This window comes from Acanthaster planci, linkage group LG21 (assembly GCF_054643075.1).
Source record: "Acanthaster planci isolate LZ-2023a linkage group LG21, COTS_SCS, whole genome shotgun sequence".
NCBI lineage: Eukaryota > Metazoa > Echinodermata > Asteroidea > Valvatida > Acanthasteridae > Acanthaster > Acanthaster planci.
In genome coordinates, this window is record NC_141797.1 from 9,673,045 (window position 1) to 9,691,111 (window position 18,067).

General features: G+C 44.1%; 2 protein-coding genes across 5 annotated transcripts; one reads left to right on the forward strand and one right to left on the reverse strand.

The window, feature by feature from the left end:
• Positions 1-1,462: 1,462 nt before the first annotated feature.
• LOC110981173 (uncharacterized) lies at positions 1,463-6,886 on the forward strand. The gene is made up of 2 exons (XM_022238517.2): positions 1,463-2,150; positions 3,838-6,886. The coding sequence occupies exon 2, from the start codon at positions 4,032-4,034 to the stop codon at positions 4,971-4,973; it is 942 nt and encodes a 313-aa protein (XP_022094209.2). The 5' UTR covers positions 1,463-2,150; positions 3,838-4,031; the 3' UTR covers positions 4,974-6,886.
• On the reverse strand, positions 5,436-17,955 carry yipf3 (Yip1 domain family member 3). 4 transcript variants are annotated; one of them, XM_022238514.2, is made up of 9 exons: positions 17,866-17,955; positions 16,152-16,346; positions 15,348-15,454; positions 14,733-14,871; positions 14,088-14,219; positions 13,602-13,724; positions 12,942-13,065; positions 9,897-10,005; positions 5,436-7,248 (listed from the first exon to the last, which is right to left on the reverse strand). In XM_022238514.2, exons 1-8 carry the CDS (start codon positions 17,902-17,904, stop codon positions 9,902-9,904), a joined length of 963 nt encoding a protein of 320 aa, XP_022094206.2. In that variant the 5' UTR covers positions 17,905-17,955; the 3' UTR covers positions 5,436-7,248; positions 9,897-9,901. The 4 variants fall into 4 exon arrangements, with proteins under 4 accessions (XP_022094206.2, XP_022094208.2, XP_022094204.2 ...); XM_022238516.2 differs by lacking the exon at positions 9,897-10,005; XM_022238512.2 differs by lacking the exons at positions 5,436-7,248; positions 9,897-10,005 and adding an exon at positions 10,484-11,855.
• Positions 17,956-18,067: the final 112 nt, after the last annotated feature.

Here is an 18,067-nt window from a genome sequence, read left to right on the forward strand (position 1 = left end):
GGCAACCAGTATTAGAAGCCAGTAAGTAAGTCGAAATAATTATTCGATCCACTACTTGCCCTTTCAGAAAGAAGTATTTGTTTAAATCAAGGATCTTAAAATCTAGGCAGAAAACGGCTAACGCTTTGTTTTAGGAAAGCAACGCTAGTTTGAACTAAATAATTTCACGAATAAGCTTCGGTCATGAGGATTTTGCCCCTTTCCATCCGCTGTCTGTAGATGGCCTCTGTTCGTCACAGACCTGCGGAAACAAATATGAAGTAATGTAAGTAGGGATACGCAGCGGGTAACTACAGAGAGGGGCAGGTCCCATGCCCCTTGGGTTCCTCAATCGCCATCTGAGATATCACCTGTACAAGACCTAAAACAAACCGCATTTATTTCATCGGCTTTTATCACTCCCCCCCCACCCCAAGTCGTTTCACAACCAGCCAGATGCAATTCCCACCGAAGGAATCTCTGTTGCTTGGAAAATTGCGCCCTCTCTTGGTCGCGCTCGGGCAATTATATGGAAGTTTCATCCCAGTTATACGCCAATGTGGATACACCAATCACTTTAAGCATCACCGACAAGGCAATAATTTTCAGCAGTCTACGTATCACTTTCTGAACATTATTACTCGCAATGTGCAGTGATGGAAGTATCTCTGCACAGTTTTATCCTGTAGACTCAACTTTCTGCACTTTCCTATCTGAATGGAGCCACTTCGAAAGTTCAAACATCCAACGTCTTCCAGGAACAAAGCTTGCGTGTGAGTCAGGGCATATGGCTTCTAGTAGGCCAGACTATCGCACGCCCGCGCTGCTGTTGTCGATTAGCCTGGTACTGGGCATACACTTTTGGAATACCGAACTGGCTGATTGTATATGTACATTAACGTTCCTCCCCCCCCCCCAAAAAAAAAAAGATTATGCTGCTGCTAGTGCATGAAACAACGTTTTAACTTGTGTCTGGGGTGAAGCTGTTAATCAAGCAAACCAGTTACACGAGTACATTGTATAAACTCTGCACATTTATTGCTTCGTTGTAAGTTTTTGCTATACCACGGCATAATTACCGTGGTCAAAATCTCTTACCCGGGAGCAGCATTACTTGCCCATACCTAATCCAGCTCCGCAGGACTTTACTGAAATCCCCGTCTACTAAGATGTGCCTCTGCCAAAAGAGGGCGCTACAAGATGACCCAAAGCAGCTCACTGTTATTGGATCGAGTGTCAGTGAGGTTGCAGGCTATACTTGCACTTGAAGCTGCATCTCAAGAGATTACATAAGTTATGCCGACCACATCAAAATTTGCAAGCTTGCTGTGTTAAATCAGGAGATGGGACTAAAGCGAGCCGGTAGTGGTACATTTTGCTACGTTTGCTTGTAGTGTAGCGAAGGAAGTCTGTAGTTAATGGCTGATAGTTCGAATTAAACGACCAATAAACTCCACACCATTAAACTAAGCAAAATATGACTAGAAAGGAACCCACAAATGAATAAAGTTGATTGTGCGGAAACTTTTAAGAGAAAAGGTAATATCATTATGCAGAGCGAGCTAAACCATTTATTTCTTCGTACGTGGCTCAGTGAACGTGCCACTGTGTCAGGTCGCCGGGGTCACCATACTCCCCTCCTGTCTAACCACAGATCCATTACCGTCAAGGCCGTTCCGTGAGGCATTCAGCCGCTGGGCCATATTTTTTGACAAAGGGTTTCACTGTGATCCGACGGGCTCATGGTAATCTACTCTCGTACTCACGTACATGGTGCGGCCCGACCCACGTAACACGCGCCAAGCCCAACACATTACGGTGTGGTGTATTGTACATGTACACTGTACAGATGCATTACAGTATTACAGGTGGTTGCGAGTGTCTTCCGGAAACTGACTTCATTTCCTCCCCGTTGTAAGACCACTAATTTTAAGTAAAAAGTGCTCTTCTAAATAAGTGTTCGACGGCCATGTGTGATGTTCAAACCGGTGAATGTTAGGAAGGAACGTGGTTAACGCAATACAACCATACAGCAAGATATGACATCAACCGCTGTTACTAAATCTTTTCCTACTTCCATGGTAATACACTTCTTGATACAACATGTGAGTTTTTTTCGTTCACGGAGGACTTCTAGTTCTCTCGGAAGGGGCCAGCAGTGGGAAAAATTGGTAAGTGTCTTAAGTATCACCCATGACGCTGTGGACATATACATGCAGTATTCAACCCCGACTTAACAATGGACATGGTATTGAACGCCAATTGTTATCAGCCAACTACGGGGGATTTAGATTTTGGTGGAAGTGCCCATTAAGTTAATGGGGGAAAAACTTGCAAGCTTCACTCCAGCGAAAGCACTAGCAAGTTTGATTGAATCCTCCTAGATGCATCTGCTTTTGCCAGTAATCATATATACATTGATATGATGTGCCCCCGTGTGTGGCTTTTTCAGCAAACATTATGTGTTCTGGATAAGACAGACAGTGGTGTCAATTCATTTTTCCGAAAATAATTTGCAGCCTGGTGCACGAACATAAATCACGGATGTTTGTACGGACTTGTCAACGACTCGCCCAGCTTCAGTTGAAGTAATGTCTGCTCCGGTTGGGACCTACCACGAAAATTAGGGGGGAAAGGACAGGGAACTCGACGTAATTGGTGTCACATTACGCGAGCAACGCTCCGCCAAAGATTCATGGTCATGTCGAGTTGAAGCTGCATATCGAGTAAACGAAAGTGTGGAACCACGAATGCCCCCTTTTAAAGTGGGCCATGAATACGGCTGGTTGACATATTTATTTGAACTGGAAGCTAAAAATATTGCAAGCACCCTTCCAGCTATAGGCGGCCGGGGTGGGCTCAACAAACGCGGATCAAGAACCTTTTGGGGGGGGGGGGGTTGCAGGGGCTAAACATAATTTTTCATATGACTTTTACAACCATTTTCAGCAACATTTTGGGAGCGTTTAACACGTTTTCCAAATGAAACAGCCCCCCAAATGCCTTCCTGTTTGCCTTTTTGGGGAGGGGGCGCCCCCCAGCCGCCCTTGACTGTCAAGATCGAGGTATTTCATGCATGCAGACAGAATCCAATATCCGTCATCTTTCGTAGGCGACACGAAATATTACACATTCGGTGCACATTAGTTTCACAGTAGGCGTGATACTGTGAATAAAATGCTGTCACACTTGGATACACTTTGCGAGGGAAGCCGAGTCGACCAACTTCTTTCCCACGCTTGTCTGTGCGACCTTGTAGCCTTGCAGTCAACGCGTCGCCCAAGTGTAAAAAGTTCACTTTAAAGTTCGATGCGCTGAAGTAAGCTCCAACCAAAAAAAGAGCCTTTTAGGTTTAATTCGCTTTACCGAATAAGTTCAAAAAAGCGGCGTCTTCAATGATGTGGGGACTATTTTTGTATCGAGTAAAACGATGACCAAATTAACATGTTTTCAGAATTGGTCTGTTCTGTCGGAAAACGGGGGGGCTTCGAGACCTTATCTTCAATTTCTTTGGCGATTAAAGTTGAACACTTTTCTAACAAGGTCGTTAGGCCTTTACAAAGTACACGTACCTCGCTGTAACAGAGACCTCGTACCACAAGCACTGCATTTTCTCCAAAAAGAAATTTTTCCCATTTGAAATATCTGTTTAAAACGCCATTTTCCTTGAGTTAACGCGTCAATCGGTTGGTTAGGATCTAGGATTAGAATTAGTGAGCTCTGAATATTCCAGCCCATTTGTGGTTGACGTTTTACCTCATTGCACTGTGTGGGAGTGAATAGGCATTGCACACTCAATACACTATTGCTGATATTTTTTTCTCAATCTCTCTCTCTCTACACTTTGTCAAACAACAGGAACGTGTTTCGGGGAGACCGCTCTGTTGATGGGACAAACTGAATAACAAGAGTACGATTTCAGATCAAGTTATGATAGTCACTAGCTGATAACCTGCCCACGAAGGCAAGCCGACGATCGGGGACTATCCACTTATTTGAGGCAGGTAACTGGACCTCTTTACACTTCGAAGTTGTATAAGATCGTGAGAACTATGTTACTTGTCAAAGAACAGCATGCCAATTCCTGGCTTGCAACCCTGCTGTTTTGCTGTGTGGTGGCGTCTCCGGCATCCGTGGCGACCGCGCAGAACAGCCGAGCCCAGATGCCGCCGGAACTAGACCCGGGCTACAATGCCCACCAGGAGAGTCTAATCTACGCTTGCATGGGCATCGCTGCGCTGATGCTGGTGTTGCTCTGTCTGTTGCTGTGGTTCCTTGTCGACCGATCCAAAGGCGAGGTCAGACAGCTTAAGAGGATCCTGCCGTCCGTTGTGGACAAGCTTCGCGAGCGAGCGGAGGCAGCCGCGGACGACCACGAAGACAGTCACGGGACGCTGAGAGCCACGGAGTTCGAAGCGGGCTTCACGACGTCGTCCAGTCGCCAGGACAACTCGCTGGAATTCTTGTCCGCCAGGGTCAGGGAAGCGCGACAGCAAAACGTCGCCGACTCCACCTTCAACAGGTCGACGCGCGTCGGTGCCGAGGAAGGCCCAATAACTGACCGCGTCGGCAACTGGGGACGCGCGCAAGCAGACGCGCCAAATCGGCGCGAGGTAGCCGCGGCGCCAACCAACCCAATCGTCTGGCGTGAGAAGGTCATCTCTGTGAACAGTAGCCCCGCCAATCACAGTGGAGGAACGGCTCATGCGGCCGACTACACAGCCAATCACAGCAGACCGCTGGTTCTTCAAACTTTCTCCCCGTTAGCAGCGACAACTCCAGCGAGCGGTCAGCCACCACAGCTCTCCTCCCGTGTCCAAGTGTCCGTTTTACCCAGACCGGCTAATCCTTCACCGTTTGCCTACGACAATCCCGATATGCCGTATAGGGAGGGCGCCATCAGTATACACAACGCACCCACACTGTCTCAGCACAGCGGCATGAACGAGACGAGGAAGAAGTACAGGAACTCGTACTACGAGAGCCATGTTTGATGCTTTGCAGAAAATCGGAGGGTGGATTGGTTCCGATGACCAATCCTTTACAATCAGGCTGGAACAGCGGTTCCTCTCGCGCCTTGTAACAGCTTGGCTGGCAACTATGCCGAGTTTAGAGCTTTGCAGTCTATTACACCGGATCGTGCGAGTTCCAGCCGGTCGACTGTTCTCCTAGGAATTTCTCCATCTCGTAAAAGCCATTTTCCTATTCCACTGATCCAACCCCACCAGAACCCATGGACAACAATTATTAGTGCTGGCTACGTGTCTAAATGTATGGTAAAAGTCGATGGTTAACCCTAACACTCCTCAGTCCTCCAACAGGTGAAGGATTGAGGAGGGTTAGGGTTCATTAATGGTTAACATATCTCAGAGAGCGGAGTAAATACAGTGGTTCGATCGGAATTTGTAACGGACACATCCAATGATCGAATTAAATGCAGAACTGAAGCACCCATGTTTATTTTCGTCCTCATCGCATGCATTTATTTACCAATCAATGAGCCTTTGCAACTCGAAAAAGTGGCTACTTGTTTACAGATCAGCATTATTAACCGTGTAGTTTTAAGATTCTTTTACTTAAGAGAAGTTTATTTTAAATACTATACATATCTTACTTTACATTAGTTACACTGTATTTTCGCGTTTTTACTGTACACGTTTATATCGGTCGCTTCGAAACATGCTCGAGCTTTTTTATCTCACAGTACGACAACAATGCAATAGAAACAACATTAATAAGTAAAGATGACGGATGGCAGGGTAAAGCAAGGCGCACCGTGCATCTGAGAGAAAAACTGGGCTTTCGACTTCACTTCTGTGCCTATTCAAAGTACAGCCATGAGTGGGACGTAAAGAACGTTCTAGGTTTCGAAAAGAACTGCAAAAAGAGTTCATTTGAGGGCGTGAACATTCCATATCCACGAGATTTATGGGTCGCCACTCTAATATCACAATACCATCTGAAAATCAGTGTTGGAGACCAATGACATTGAACCGTTTGCTCCAAAACTAATGTGATCAATGATGGCGCATTGAAGTCGAAACGTTTTCGTGTGGGGTCATATAAATCAGATAATGGCTGGTGCAATTTTGCAACAACTCTCCGAATGTGGAAAAAAATCTTTGGAATTGGAAATCTGTCGCCACATGCGGCTTCCCTTCACTACAACAGTATAATACCCGTATCAAGCGTTTTAGAGTCGCGCCTAACCAAAGAGAGACAATTAAGAGAGACTCAGGTCGACCCAATCAACTATTGGTTTCAGGCAGGCAAACGCAATACGTACATTTGCATTGGGTTTGACCCTTGAAAAGAGCGACGTGTGAAACCAAGTCGCTCTGGTGACGTACCGAGCACCTTCAGGTGTCGATCTTTCGCCTGCTAGCAGGTCTGGTCGCTCCTAATTGTTTCAGACGTCGAACTTTTGTCCACTTAATTCAAAATGTCCTTTTGGGTTCGGCGCGACTGTAGAACGCCTGTCTGAAACGGATGCAAGAATAACCCATGCTGTTCCTGAACTGGATACATGTAATCCTTTTAATTAACCAAGTCAGCTGTTTGGTAGTTTCCAATGCCTGAATAAGAAGATTCTTAGTTTCCTACAAACCAGCACTGATCAACCAATGAAAAAGGGCTATTCATGTGTCGCAAAGATAAGTAAGAACAAGCCTGGGGATTGATCAAAATGAACATGTGCTTAGTAAAGCATTTATTTCTAATACATACATGTAACCTTTCTTTCAACGGGTTTTAAAGGCAAGTCTCTAACGCTCTCTTTGATGACTTAGGATATTGATGTTGCTCTCACAGACACGTAGCTGCAAACAGATTTGTCTTTTGTTTACCTGTAAATTACTCCTCAAGAAAATAAAAGAATACAAAACAATGCATGTTACAATCCGTTCAACATTTTGGTTGGGCTCAAGCCAGTGTTTACTAACCGAGGGTTGCTTCTTCTGGTTGAGTCAGATCTCTTGACGGTATTAGCATAAACTAAACGAGATTAGCCTCCATCAAAAAGTTGTGGCTTCGGATTTTCCATGGAGTAAGTTTACAAGGCATATTATATTAAAAGTGTCTTCGAGACATTTCGGCTCTGTTCCCAACCCGATGAATATCTTTATAAAAGGTGTTCCTTTGATACAGTCCACGTAGGGCATAAAGTTTGTCAGAGCCAGGTATCTCATACATAAAAGAGTTTATAATTCGAAGTTAAATACCTCGTTCCTGGAACACTGGGCCTCGGATTTCATCGAATGCTAGCGACAGCTGTATAGTTGGAAAAAACAAAAGCGCACCAAAGCAATTACAGTGAGTTAACTAGGAAAGCAAGAAAAAAAACGAGTCCACTGCTGGATACCGGGTGTTTCATCTCACGTAAGGATAGCATCGTTGTTAACTGAACCATTGTGATTTTCCTAGGTTCACAGTGATGGCATAACTGTTAATTAACTCTTAATTAAACCGTTTATTAATCTAGCCCAATTGTATAACAGTGTGTCATGAAAGCACGCCACCCACATTTGCAAGCCGTATCGCAGCTGTGAAATAGTCATCTTCCTCTTTTGGTTTGTATTGAGAATGTTTCCAGAAACAACTTTCAACTGTCAACTTTGATTCACTTAAAGTGTGACAACCCAATGTCGCTGTTCAAAAGCAACGGTGCGCAATGATGCGTGACCCTGTGAATCAATGCATCACCGGGAAGCGCAGACGTCGACGTTCGTCAAAATGATTTCAAGCTTGTAAACTTCGAAGTTGGGGCGTATGAACTCTTTGATTAAAGTAGGATAGCATGTCTTAAACACCCGCTGGGCCCGATATACATAAATGTTTGTCATAAAACGCAATTCTTCTCTTGATGTATCGAAACCCTTGCGGGTGGACAATACAGAGAGCGTCACTTGGTTTGATGCATCCCTGTCCAGAATTTTTATGAACAGAAATTTAAAAATGTGCATGCTGCAGGAAAGGTACAGATAAAGCTAAAGACGTGCTTCAAAAGCAGACAGGGCAGCTCTGAGCAGATGGAAATCAGTATAGGAATGGGCAGATACACCCATTAGAATGCACCCGATTCAAGGCTTTGAAAGTAAAGAAGTGCCATAATAATGACATTACATGAACTCTGGTGCATTAGCGTGGCCACACTTTTTCTCCGGGGGCAAGCCAGCATTTTCGTTCAGGCAGGGAGGTTTTCCAAAGGGGAAAGCATTCCTACAACAACCATTCACAGTAGAAGGGGAAACCTTCTAGGTTGTTTTTCAGCAAATTGGTAATTTTCGTCCCCTTTCATCCCTCATTTTCGATTCTTTCGATTCTCCCCCTTTCCCTTTTTTCCCCAATTTTTCATTTTTTTCCCTGGGGGAGGGGCTTGCCCCACGCGAAGCCTATGCTCCGTTGCTAGTAATGTCTCGCAAGATCGCACTGATCGAAAACAGTGCAGTAGGCCTATATAACACAGGAAAGCTGATGCCAAGCTTACAACTTGGAAAATTTGAGCAAATGAGCGACAGTCTCATCAGAAGCCCAACAAACTCGGCAAAACAGTTTTTAACATGAACCTTCGCCTGCCGAAACGTTGACAACAAGTCTGACACCTGTAAACCCCATAGAATTATAGACACAATGACTTGACTCAGCACACGCGACTCACTATTCAAAGTATGACCTTGGTTTTGCCTTTGTCATGAAACTGTATATCTGTGAACGAAGGTTGCCCGTGCATGATCGGACCGGGCCAATCTGGCTAGACGGCAAAGACTCCGCGTGCAAGCCACTGCACGCCGTTTCTGTTCAGTTTCTGTCCCCGGGTTAACCACAACACGGGCGATTCACAACAGTGCGCCTCCAAGAGTTTGCAACGCGTTGGCCAATCACAAACGCAAAATCTGTCGACCCTTTCCAAACGCACATTAGGTCGACAGACTGCTTGCTCTTTTGTGAAACAACCGTATTGTAACCAATTAGGCCTATGTTGAATTGGATGTAAATCCATCAATAAGTCTTCAGGAAGTAGGTCTAGTAAGCCCAACCAGGAAGTCTCTACATTTTTAGGACATTATTCATTCTGCTTTTCATAAAATTTCGTAAGACTGCATTTTTTTACATTGAGATCGAGAAATCGGCAACATGGTACTTTCATATGAAGTACACACTGCTCAGCCGGTCAGTCCTGTTAGCGATTTCAACTACGATTTGAACTAAGGGGTCATTAGGACAAGAAAAGGTGGAATGAAGCAAGGAAACAGGAACGCCACCCACAAAAATATGTACCCTCATGACTACACAAGAAAAGCATGAAGAAAATACAATGCACGAGGAAACCATAATATAAAGCCAAACAAACATTTCCCAACCCATAAACTTGAAATGGTGCGATGATGAGCCGCGTCCGAACACTGCTTCAATGGCTGCGGTTGGAGATGACACTTAGCCATGGGAAATGCAACAAGCCGTTTTAGCTGGGCGGCTTTAACAGACGCGTGCGTTGTGTCCAACCGCAGCCAATCGATTCGAACACGCCACTGGATGCCCGCAGAGGACCCATTGCTTCAAAGAGAGGTTGCACTTGCAAGCTCCAGCCTCTTCATATCGACTTAATACTTGGCAGCGTTTTTACATGCTATAGACTAATCCGATTAGACGCCGTAACTGCGGTGGCACCGCACTCACACGCACATTCTTCAGCTAAACGCGCGCGTGCATTTGGCAAATCACGCCACCCTACTGGTCGAAGAGGCATGTAACGCATGCGTACCACCTGTCCACGAGAGTTGCGCCCACCGCAGTAATGGCTTTAAAGTCTGGTTGTCGAATTACAATACACACAGTGTGAGTTTCAAGGAGCAGCCTCGCTTGTTGTTTCTTTATAGCAAGTACATGCAACCACGCCCAAATTCGATTGATATCCTTACGTGATTTAACCCAAGTTCATTTCCTCCTGATAAGCTTTCCCATAGGCGTCCTCCACTAAGTCATTCAAATTTTGCAGTACAGGTAACATCAGCCCAGTTGGCATTTTGTCTAGTTTCCCCAAGTCAACCGCGGGAAGAAAAAATGGAAAAGAAAAACATTCTTAAGAACTGAGTCCATGTACTGGAAGCATCAATGTATCAAATACCAGTATGCAAGCTTTCCAACTACACTACACCAATACTCTACAAACCATGGACCACACGTACAGTCTGAATGTCAAGTCTCTTCCCTTCTGCTGAGGCTTTTCTTCAAGCAGGAGTCAGTCGTGAGCAACAGTAACAATTCCAACTTTGGGAGCATCCGCATTTTCCGGCAATGAGCATTTTAACAGAGGGAACAGGCATTTGGAGAAGAATCCTCATCACGTGGAGGGAGCTTTAAAAATGGCGGTTTTTAAAGGATTTTTTAGAGTCAAAAGGCACGTAACGCGCGCGTGCCGTTTGTCCACGAGCGTTTTGCCGGTCTGCGCAGCGATAGCTTCCAATTACCGGTGCCGAATGAAACCACACGTGTACCTACGCAACGATTTAATGACTACGCCCGATTTTGATCAGGTTGTCTTTAATAACCTACACGTGAGGAACTCTGGGTAACCTACGCAAATTTACCTACGTAGTCTGAGATGAGAGACCCAAAATTTGGGCTGGGGAATATACCTATACGGACAACAGCACCGGCCAAAAAACAAAACAAAAATTCCAGGTGATGTCCTCGGAAGACTGGCATCACATGTGGGTTTCTACCGTGAAATCACTGTCGTTCAAAAAAGCAGGATCTGCTGGTATGTCTTTGATTGTGAAGATGTACACAGGCATGCAATTTGGACTTGGACAAAAACTGAAAAATTTCCAATTCTGTGTTTTTCAGTATTTCACAATTTTCAATGGCATGCGTGTGAAGTAAAAAAACGAAGAAATCAGCTGCCCCGAGGAAAAGCTGCATGCCTGTGTACAATTATATTATCTACAAAAAGTAAAGACATAAAATAATAGAAGGAAAATGAGGACGTAAAATATGTCTTCGCAAGGAAAAAAATGCACAGCTAAATAATCTACGAGAAATAAAGCAAAGGTTACCTTGTTTTACAGTAACTCCAGCACTTAGGCCAAAAAACAACAATCAGTTTTGTCTCTGGTCAGACTGATGTCCCGGAACTGACGCCTCGATGCGCCCTATTTTTTTTCTCCTCCAGGGTTGGATTGAACATTGCAAACGCACGTTGAGTCATGGGACTAGACCAGTTGATAAGCTGGCAATAAAAAACTTCGTATCCATAGTCTGCTATCACTGTCCAACATCGATCAATCACTCTGAGTAAAACATCCCGCAAAAGCATTGAGGCAGTGCGGCAATAAAGGGTGCTATTGCACCCCTCGCAGAGAAAAAGATTGACGTGCATGCTGGAAATCGACGCGCGCGCTGACCAGAGACAAGACTCTTTTTGGGGGGGTCTAACATGAAATACCATGATAAACTCCATTTTCCATCATCCAAAAACTATGACAGTAATATTATTAAAAAATAATATCTAGTAATAACAAAATAAACATCTGAAGAGAGACGAATGCGGTATGTCTGCGGCTAGAAATTATTTGTATTTTTACTGTCACCAGTATTTGTTTCCTTTTCTTTTTGCACTGGAATAACTAATCCTGGTTTCGGCTTCTTGTTTCCTGTCATGTTATCTTCAGCGACAATCGCACCATCATTGGGCTGCGGTAATATGTCATTGGGGGCTGCATCCGCTGCTTTGTTCCCACCGAGCGGAACCTTCTCTGCCGATGAGCCCCGACGGTCGGGCAGATCTAATTGGGTCGGGGCTAGGACCGCGTCATTCTGGGGGGCTTTGGGCACGAGGTCGTGAGGGGGCACTTGTGGGCGGTGCAGGGGGGCAACGTCTGCCAAGAAAACGAAACCGAAGTGTTGTCGATAGATTTGTTTGGGAAGATAGTTTCTCCATTAACTCTACATGTACAGTTAACATGTATCCATAAGGTTGGTAGCAAGTGGGGAACTGTCTTTGAGTCAGAAAAAAGCAATGCCGATCTTGCAAGAATAAGCCTTTTGCAAGTTCAATTTGAGTAACATCTGGTACACCAAGTTATCTGATAGCACATTAAACATAACAATTTGAATTCCCCAGACTAAAAACACTGTTGCTATACCTCATGATTCTGGGGAAGCTTTTGCATAGCAACCACCATTTCCGGAATGGACTGGTTCCTTTGTGCCCTTCTTATCCATTGAGAACAGTGTATTGGTGCAAGGCGTCTCTTATGTAACTAAGGAAAAGCTTGCCTCGAATCACGAGGGTATAGCAACAATGTCTTTTATAGAGACTTCAAGTGGTTATGTTCATGCGTATTTCAAGAACTCGGTGCATCAGATTTCATTCAAATTTAACTTGCAAAAGGCTTAGTACTTTCCATGTTTATTGTTTCCATGGAGACCAAGCTTTGAACAACATCCAAGATGGTGTACGTGTATTGAATACTACAACTACAAAGAGAAACATAGTTGAAGGTTTTGGTGACAAGTGCCCCCTCAATGATGACAAAGAGAAAACTTTAAGTACTAAGGTTAAGTACTAAGGGTTAAGTACTTTGGAGAACCAGGTTTAGCACCACATATCAAGGTGGTTCGGTGAGGATAAAACTGGACAGTAGAGACACTGAACAGAAAATAAGTGCTGTGGACCAGGGTTGAGATTTTTCAAGCCGGATTAAAAAATTTGTTCGTGCTCATCTCCAGGTTGAACTCGCCCCGAGGAGCTCATGTTTGCAATAAATAAGAGTGAATCGAAACCGGGGTTGAACGCAGCGTTGACAAATCAAATTTTCAACCGAGGGTGGTCATGGGTTTGCCCAGGTTCGAGTCCCTTGCCAGATCAGATCAGGTATGGAAGAGCAGTGGAAATACTTGGCTCAGTGGCTACCTGTGGAAATTTAAAACATCAAAGGAAGTGGTCTTCCCTTAGAATTTACCTGCTACGATTTTGTGATAGGTGAAGTGCAGGTACAGCAGGAAGACTAGGTGTAGGGCAGCAACCGTCAGGGCTATCGTCAGTTTGTGACTTCGACCCTTGGTTCGCGACAAGTACACACCCACCTGAGATGCAACCATGGATTAAAAAAAAGGGAAAACTTAAGATTTCTTTAAAATATTGATAAGGATCTGACACACCAACACAGGGTGGGTCAGTATGGAAATATTGCCCAAATTATTGCCTGGCAGTGCCAAACTATTGCCTGGCAGTGCCAAACTATTGCATGGCAGTGCCAAATTATTGCCTGGCAGTGCTGATGGGATATTTTCACTCACACACTCCGCCTCCCTGATTGTCAAAACATATTCTTCTACAGGGCTCAGGAAGGGGTATTGTTACTGGCCGCAATATTTCCCAACAAGACTCACATTTCCACCAAACACGCTGGTTTCGCATCTTTTGATTTTCAACATGGCAATGGATGGGCAAATATGAAATACTTGCCAAAACTATTGCCTGATGGGACTGGTATTACACACCACCTACTGGGTTCCCTTCCTGAAAACCGACGTTACAATGGATGACTACCTGAAAATGTTGGCCCCTGCTACTGCCCAACAGGGCTAATATTGACGCCTTGCACACTGAATTCACTCACCATTCTCAAGCTAGACAGACCTCCGAGGATGGCCCAGGAAGTGTAGAATAATGTATGTGACACTGCACTGTGGAGTGTTGTACCGAGGAACAGCACGATACAGAACGAGAACATCCCGTATCCCTGTGTTGAAGTGCAAGATAACAGAAGTTATTGTTGTCATTTATTGATTTTCTAGGGAGGAAAGCCGGGATTTCTCAAAAGCACCGGGGGTATTGCAGTTGCCATGCCCTGGAAAAAAATTTGAGATATGACAACAAAGAAATTTTCTGTTTGACAAGTAGGATTAAAATCTCAGAGAAACATTCTAAGAACCCATGATATTTGGCAGCGACTGCCAACCCACTCCATGTGCCGGCCCGGATGGAATTCGAACCTGGGTCACCGCGGTGGAAATTTAATTTATGACCGTTGTCACAGCTCGGTCTTAGCAGTGCATTTCTGCTTATACGCAGCTGAGCCCTGGTTTTCAAAGTGCTGACTCACCGTCAGGGATAACACTTGCAGGAATGTGATGTGCGTGTTGCAGATGAAGGAGACACCATAAAACAAGCCAGACGCCAGCAGCCAGTAACCAAAGCTGATGCCGATAGCACTGCCCATCAGGGTACCTTCTCTCTGCCCCCCCAAAAAAAAACAGGACAGCTTAGAAAACAAAATTAAAGTGCACCAAATTTGGCGTTATGACCTGACGAGGAATTCGGCTTATCAAAATTTGACTTTCTTTTATTACTGAACTTGAATAAAAGTTCAAGGGTTTAAGTTATGCGGCCAATTTCTACAACTCTAGGTGTAATATAAACCACAGAGAACTTCAAACTAAAATTTTAGCAATACGGTGCAAAACCCTTTGAGCTCTACATGCTGTGACCTCCGAGTATAAAGGTTAAAGGTAAATATGTAAGTATTACGGTCAGCTTCTACAACCCTAGGAGTACTATAAGCCAAGAGTTTAGTACCTCAACTCAAGAGTTTAGTACTTCAACTCGTGAGTTTAGTGCTCCAACTCAAGATTTTAGAACTACAAATAATTGGGTTGCAGAACTAACAAGTGCATTTAAAATTGTACTCATCATGCTGCTAAAATGAAATAAAACAGAAATAGACTCGGCTATGGCATGGTTATCATACCACTGTGTGGCCTGCATCCTTCATTCCCATCAACAGGATAGCGACCAGGGTAAGGACGATCATGAGCGGCCCGTACAACTCCCCGACGGCCTTCTGTGGAGTGCTTGAGGGTCTCAACGGCAATAATGACAAGACCAGTCTGGAGGGTGAAACAGAAGGAGCACGGTGATCAAATTGGATGAGGGCGATTAGAATCTTACAATTGGTGGAATGGATTACATATCAATTGGGCTGATTTGCCCCAAGTATGCCCTTAACTGATTCAGGATCGTGCCATACGTTGTGTAGCCTGGCAAAAAACTTCTGAAAGAGCAAATCTGGAAGTAGCGGTGTGGATAACTGCCCTAAAACTGACCAAGATCTTACAAAATCCACCAGGTTCTGGTGGACTTTGCAGGGTTGAGGAAGGTATAACCTGTCAATATAGGACTGCATGCCTCTTACACAAAAAAATTGGCAATGGATTCCTGTAAGCTGTATGATTTCGGAGGATTCAGAAAAGATTTCTAACAACCAAAGGAGTTAAATAAAACTGTTTTGCATTTAAATTATACAAAATCTTCCAGATTCTCGGTAAAATTTGCAAATCTATTCTACTCCTATTCCCCTTATCACCTGTGAACTACAGTCTTGGGCTCCACATCAAAGTACGGCCGAAGCAGGTCGATGTTACCATACACGTCAAAGACCTTACGAGCCTGCTGCTTCCCTGTCTGCCAAACCTGATAAAATATGCAAGAAAAAAGAATCAGAAATTGATTAGTGAACACCATCTTTTTATGCCCGAGACTGGTCCGACACTTGACAATGCATGGCAGGTTGGAAATCAACCTTAACATGTCTGGAAACATGTACATGGACATACCGGTCATGTGGGAGCCGTATGCCATGCATATAAATATTTGGTGTGTTCTCTTTTGGAAAAGATTCCACATGCAGACGCCACTTGACGCCCAGTGCACAAACCCTATGAGACTGGTATGAACAGTTCTAAGTGGTTTCTAGTAAACACCTCCATATTTGAACAGCTAACTTTGAATTTTTGGACATTTTGTTGCTTTCAGGTGGCTATTAGATCATTGTACATGGAATTCCTTCCCTCTTTTACTATTTCTGGCATAATAACAAGCACTTGTAAAGCGGCATCTATCTAGCAAGCTATTCTGAGGCGCTGTATTATCAATATCCCTGAACATTGGGCTCACACATCATCTGAACATTCCCGAAACCATCTCAGCTCCCAGGGGAGTATACTAGCCCGGTGCTGCCATTTTGGCGCAAACGGCTGAACTACCATATCTGCCCTCACAGGTACCCATTTACCCTGGGTGGAGAGAGGCGCATAGAGGTATTTGCCCAGGACCACAACATGCTGCCACCAGCTAAAAACCCTAATCACTAGGCCACATGCCTCCCTACCGTTTCTGCCATCTGTGTCTTCACTGCATCCATGAATGCTGACTGAGGGTTTTCTCCATTTCTCTCCCCTCTCGGCATCTCTTGCCTCTCCATGGATGCGGAGGCATCCGGTTGCCGGGTGGGGTCTGCTGCCGTGGCATCCAAGTCGTCACTTTCCAGCATGCTGTCTGTCAGATTGATGACAGCTGAATTGTTCTGCACGTGGAGAAAAAAGATAACCAACCCGGTGAAACATGTCTCACGCTGGCAATTACCCCATCACTTGACGAAACGGCCACTGGGCCATCATCACATATCCCGATTTGCATACCTAAACACAGAAATCAGTTTCCCCTCTTTCAACACCGATCTTCTAGAGGTCACTGAGGTGTGATTTAGGAAGAAAATGTGATTGACTGAGTTGGCACCTGACTTGGTGACTGGCAGATGACAAAGTCGATGCACATATAAAGAGTTTATTTCCAATATACAGGTGTCAATTTGGTATCTTTCAAAATCTTACCCTCTCTTAGTTGCCGGCCATCAGTTTCTGCAGCTTTTAGACAGCGCAACATAACTTTAATGAGTCAGTACAGTAAAGAAGAAGTTTAAGGATAAATGGTACACTGCTAAGCTCTTCGATCTTTCATAATTGTGGAAAAATTGCGTGTTTTTCAAATGCATATATCTCATTTTGGAATTACACCCTTCATATACAATAGGCCAAACTTCCAAACTGGTGCCCAAAGTTTAATGTCAGAGCTTACATGGACATGAACTGAAGGCTACCGTATTGGCGAATGCTGGGCATGATCAATCTGTGCTAGGCCTACATCTACATATACATCCGTACATGTAGCACAATATGTCAATCCTTCTGCCGTCACTCCACCATCATAGGTTTGCTTGTTGAAAAGGGAAAGTGAAGTCACAGATCTCCCAAAGGATTGACTGAACGCACAACACTTAATATTGGGCTGCACTACTTACATGTACACTGTATGTACATGTACCAGGCTACAGAGTTGCACAATCATGTACTGCAAATCATGCCGAAAACTGATGATCACTGTACAGTATTTACACACATTACATCATGTACATGTACACTGTATTAAACAAATACACGTACATGTATAGCGTTAGGTGGTCTGATCTGTTACCAAATTACAGGGGTGAAATTGACCAATGATAAAAATAGCTGAAAACGGCTGAAAAAAGGCATAAAGAAGCAGAATTGTGAAAATCTCCTGTACTTTTGTACACAGCCAGTGAGGAAAAAAGGCTGAAATCCAAAACCAAAAAAGCTAAAATCCACTAAAAAAGGGAGAAATTTCACCCCTGCTGTTACCTGAGATGTGTCAAATTTTCTTCCCTACCATTTATTGGCCGGAAGTTAGGGCTGGTGACCTCTTAGTTACGTTGGTCACCTGTATGTTGGTCAGATTACGATAAAGGGAGCATGGGGATCCGGGCAACTCAAGTTGTCCTAACGAACGACTTGCCAAGCGGTCGAATTGTCCTAAGTCGAGTTGGCTAACGATCCATGACACAATGACATGCACGGATAACCAACATGCATCGCTGCCTAACGTTAAAGCATATATCCATGGCTTAGAAAATGCCAATGATATTGGCCTGCACCAATAATAATCACTGATAATGCAACTATTTTTGATAATGAAAGTTGAAAATTACAAAGAAAATGCACGACAAAAAGGTTAAATTCCCTCACATCTTCTGCGTTCCGCGGAAACCAATTGGAAGTCGCCATGTTGGAACTTTCTGCCTCTTTCACATTTTAATAATATCTTTTGAATGTTTCTTCATTTATCCACTTTGATGATATTAAAATATTTCTTTAAAATAATTGGTACTACAATTCGATGTTGTTACAGTTAATTTAAAGTGTACCATAGCTTACTTCTCTTTCCAAA

Coding starts and splice junctions, on each gene's coding strand:
- LOC110981173 (XM_022238517.2), top strand. CDS start 4,032: ATGTTACTTGTCAAAGAACAGCATGCCAATTCCTGGCTTGCAACCCTG.
- yipf3 (XM_022238512.2), bottom strand. CDS start 17,904: ATGGCGACTTCCAATTGGTTTCCGCGGAACGCAGAAGAT. Junction 16,347..17,865: donor TTCCGCGGAACGCAGAAGAT/GTGAGGGAATTT, acceptor CTCCACGTGCAG/AACAATTCAGCTGTCATCAA. Junction 14,872..15,347: donor CCCAAGACTGTAGTTCACAG/GTGATAAGGGGA, acceptor TTCACCCTCCAG/ACTGGTCTTGTCATTATTGC.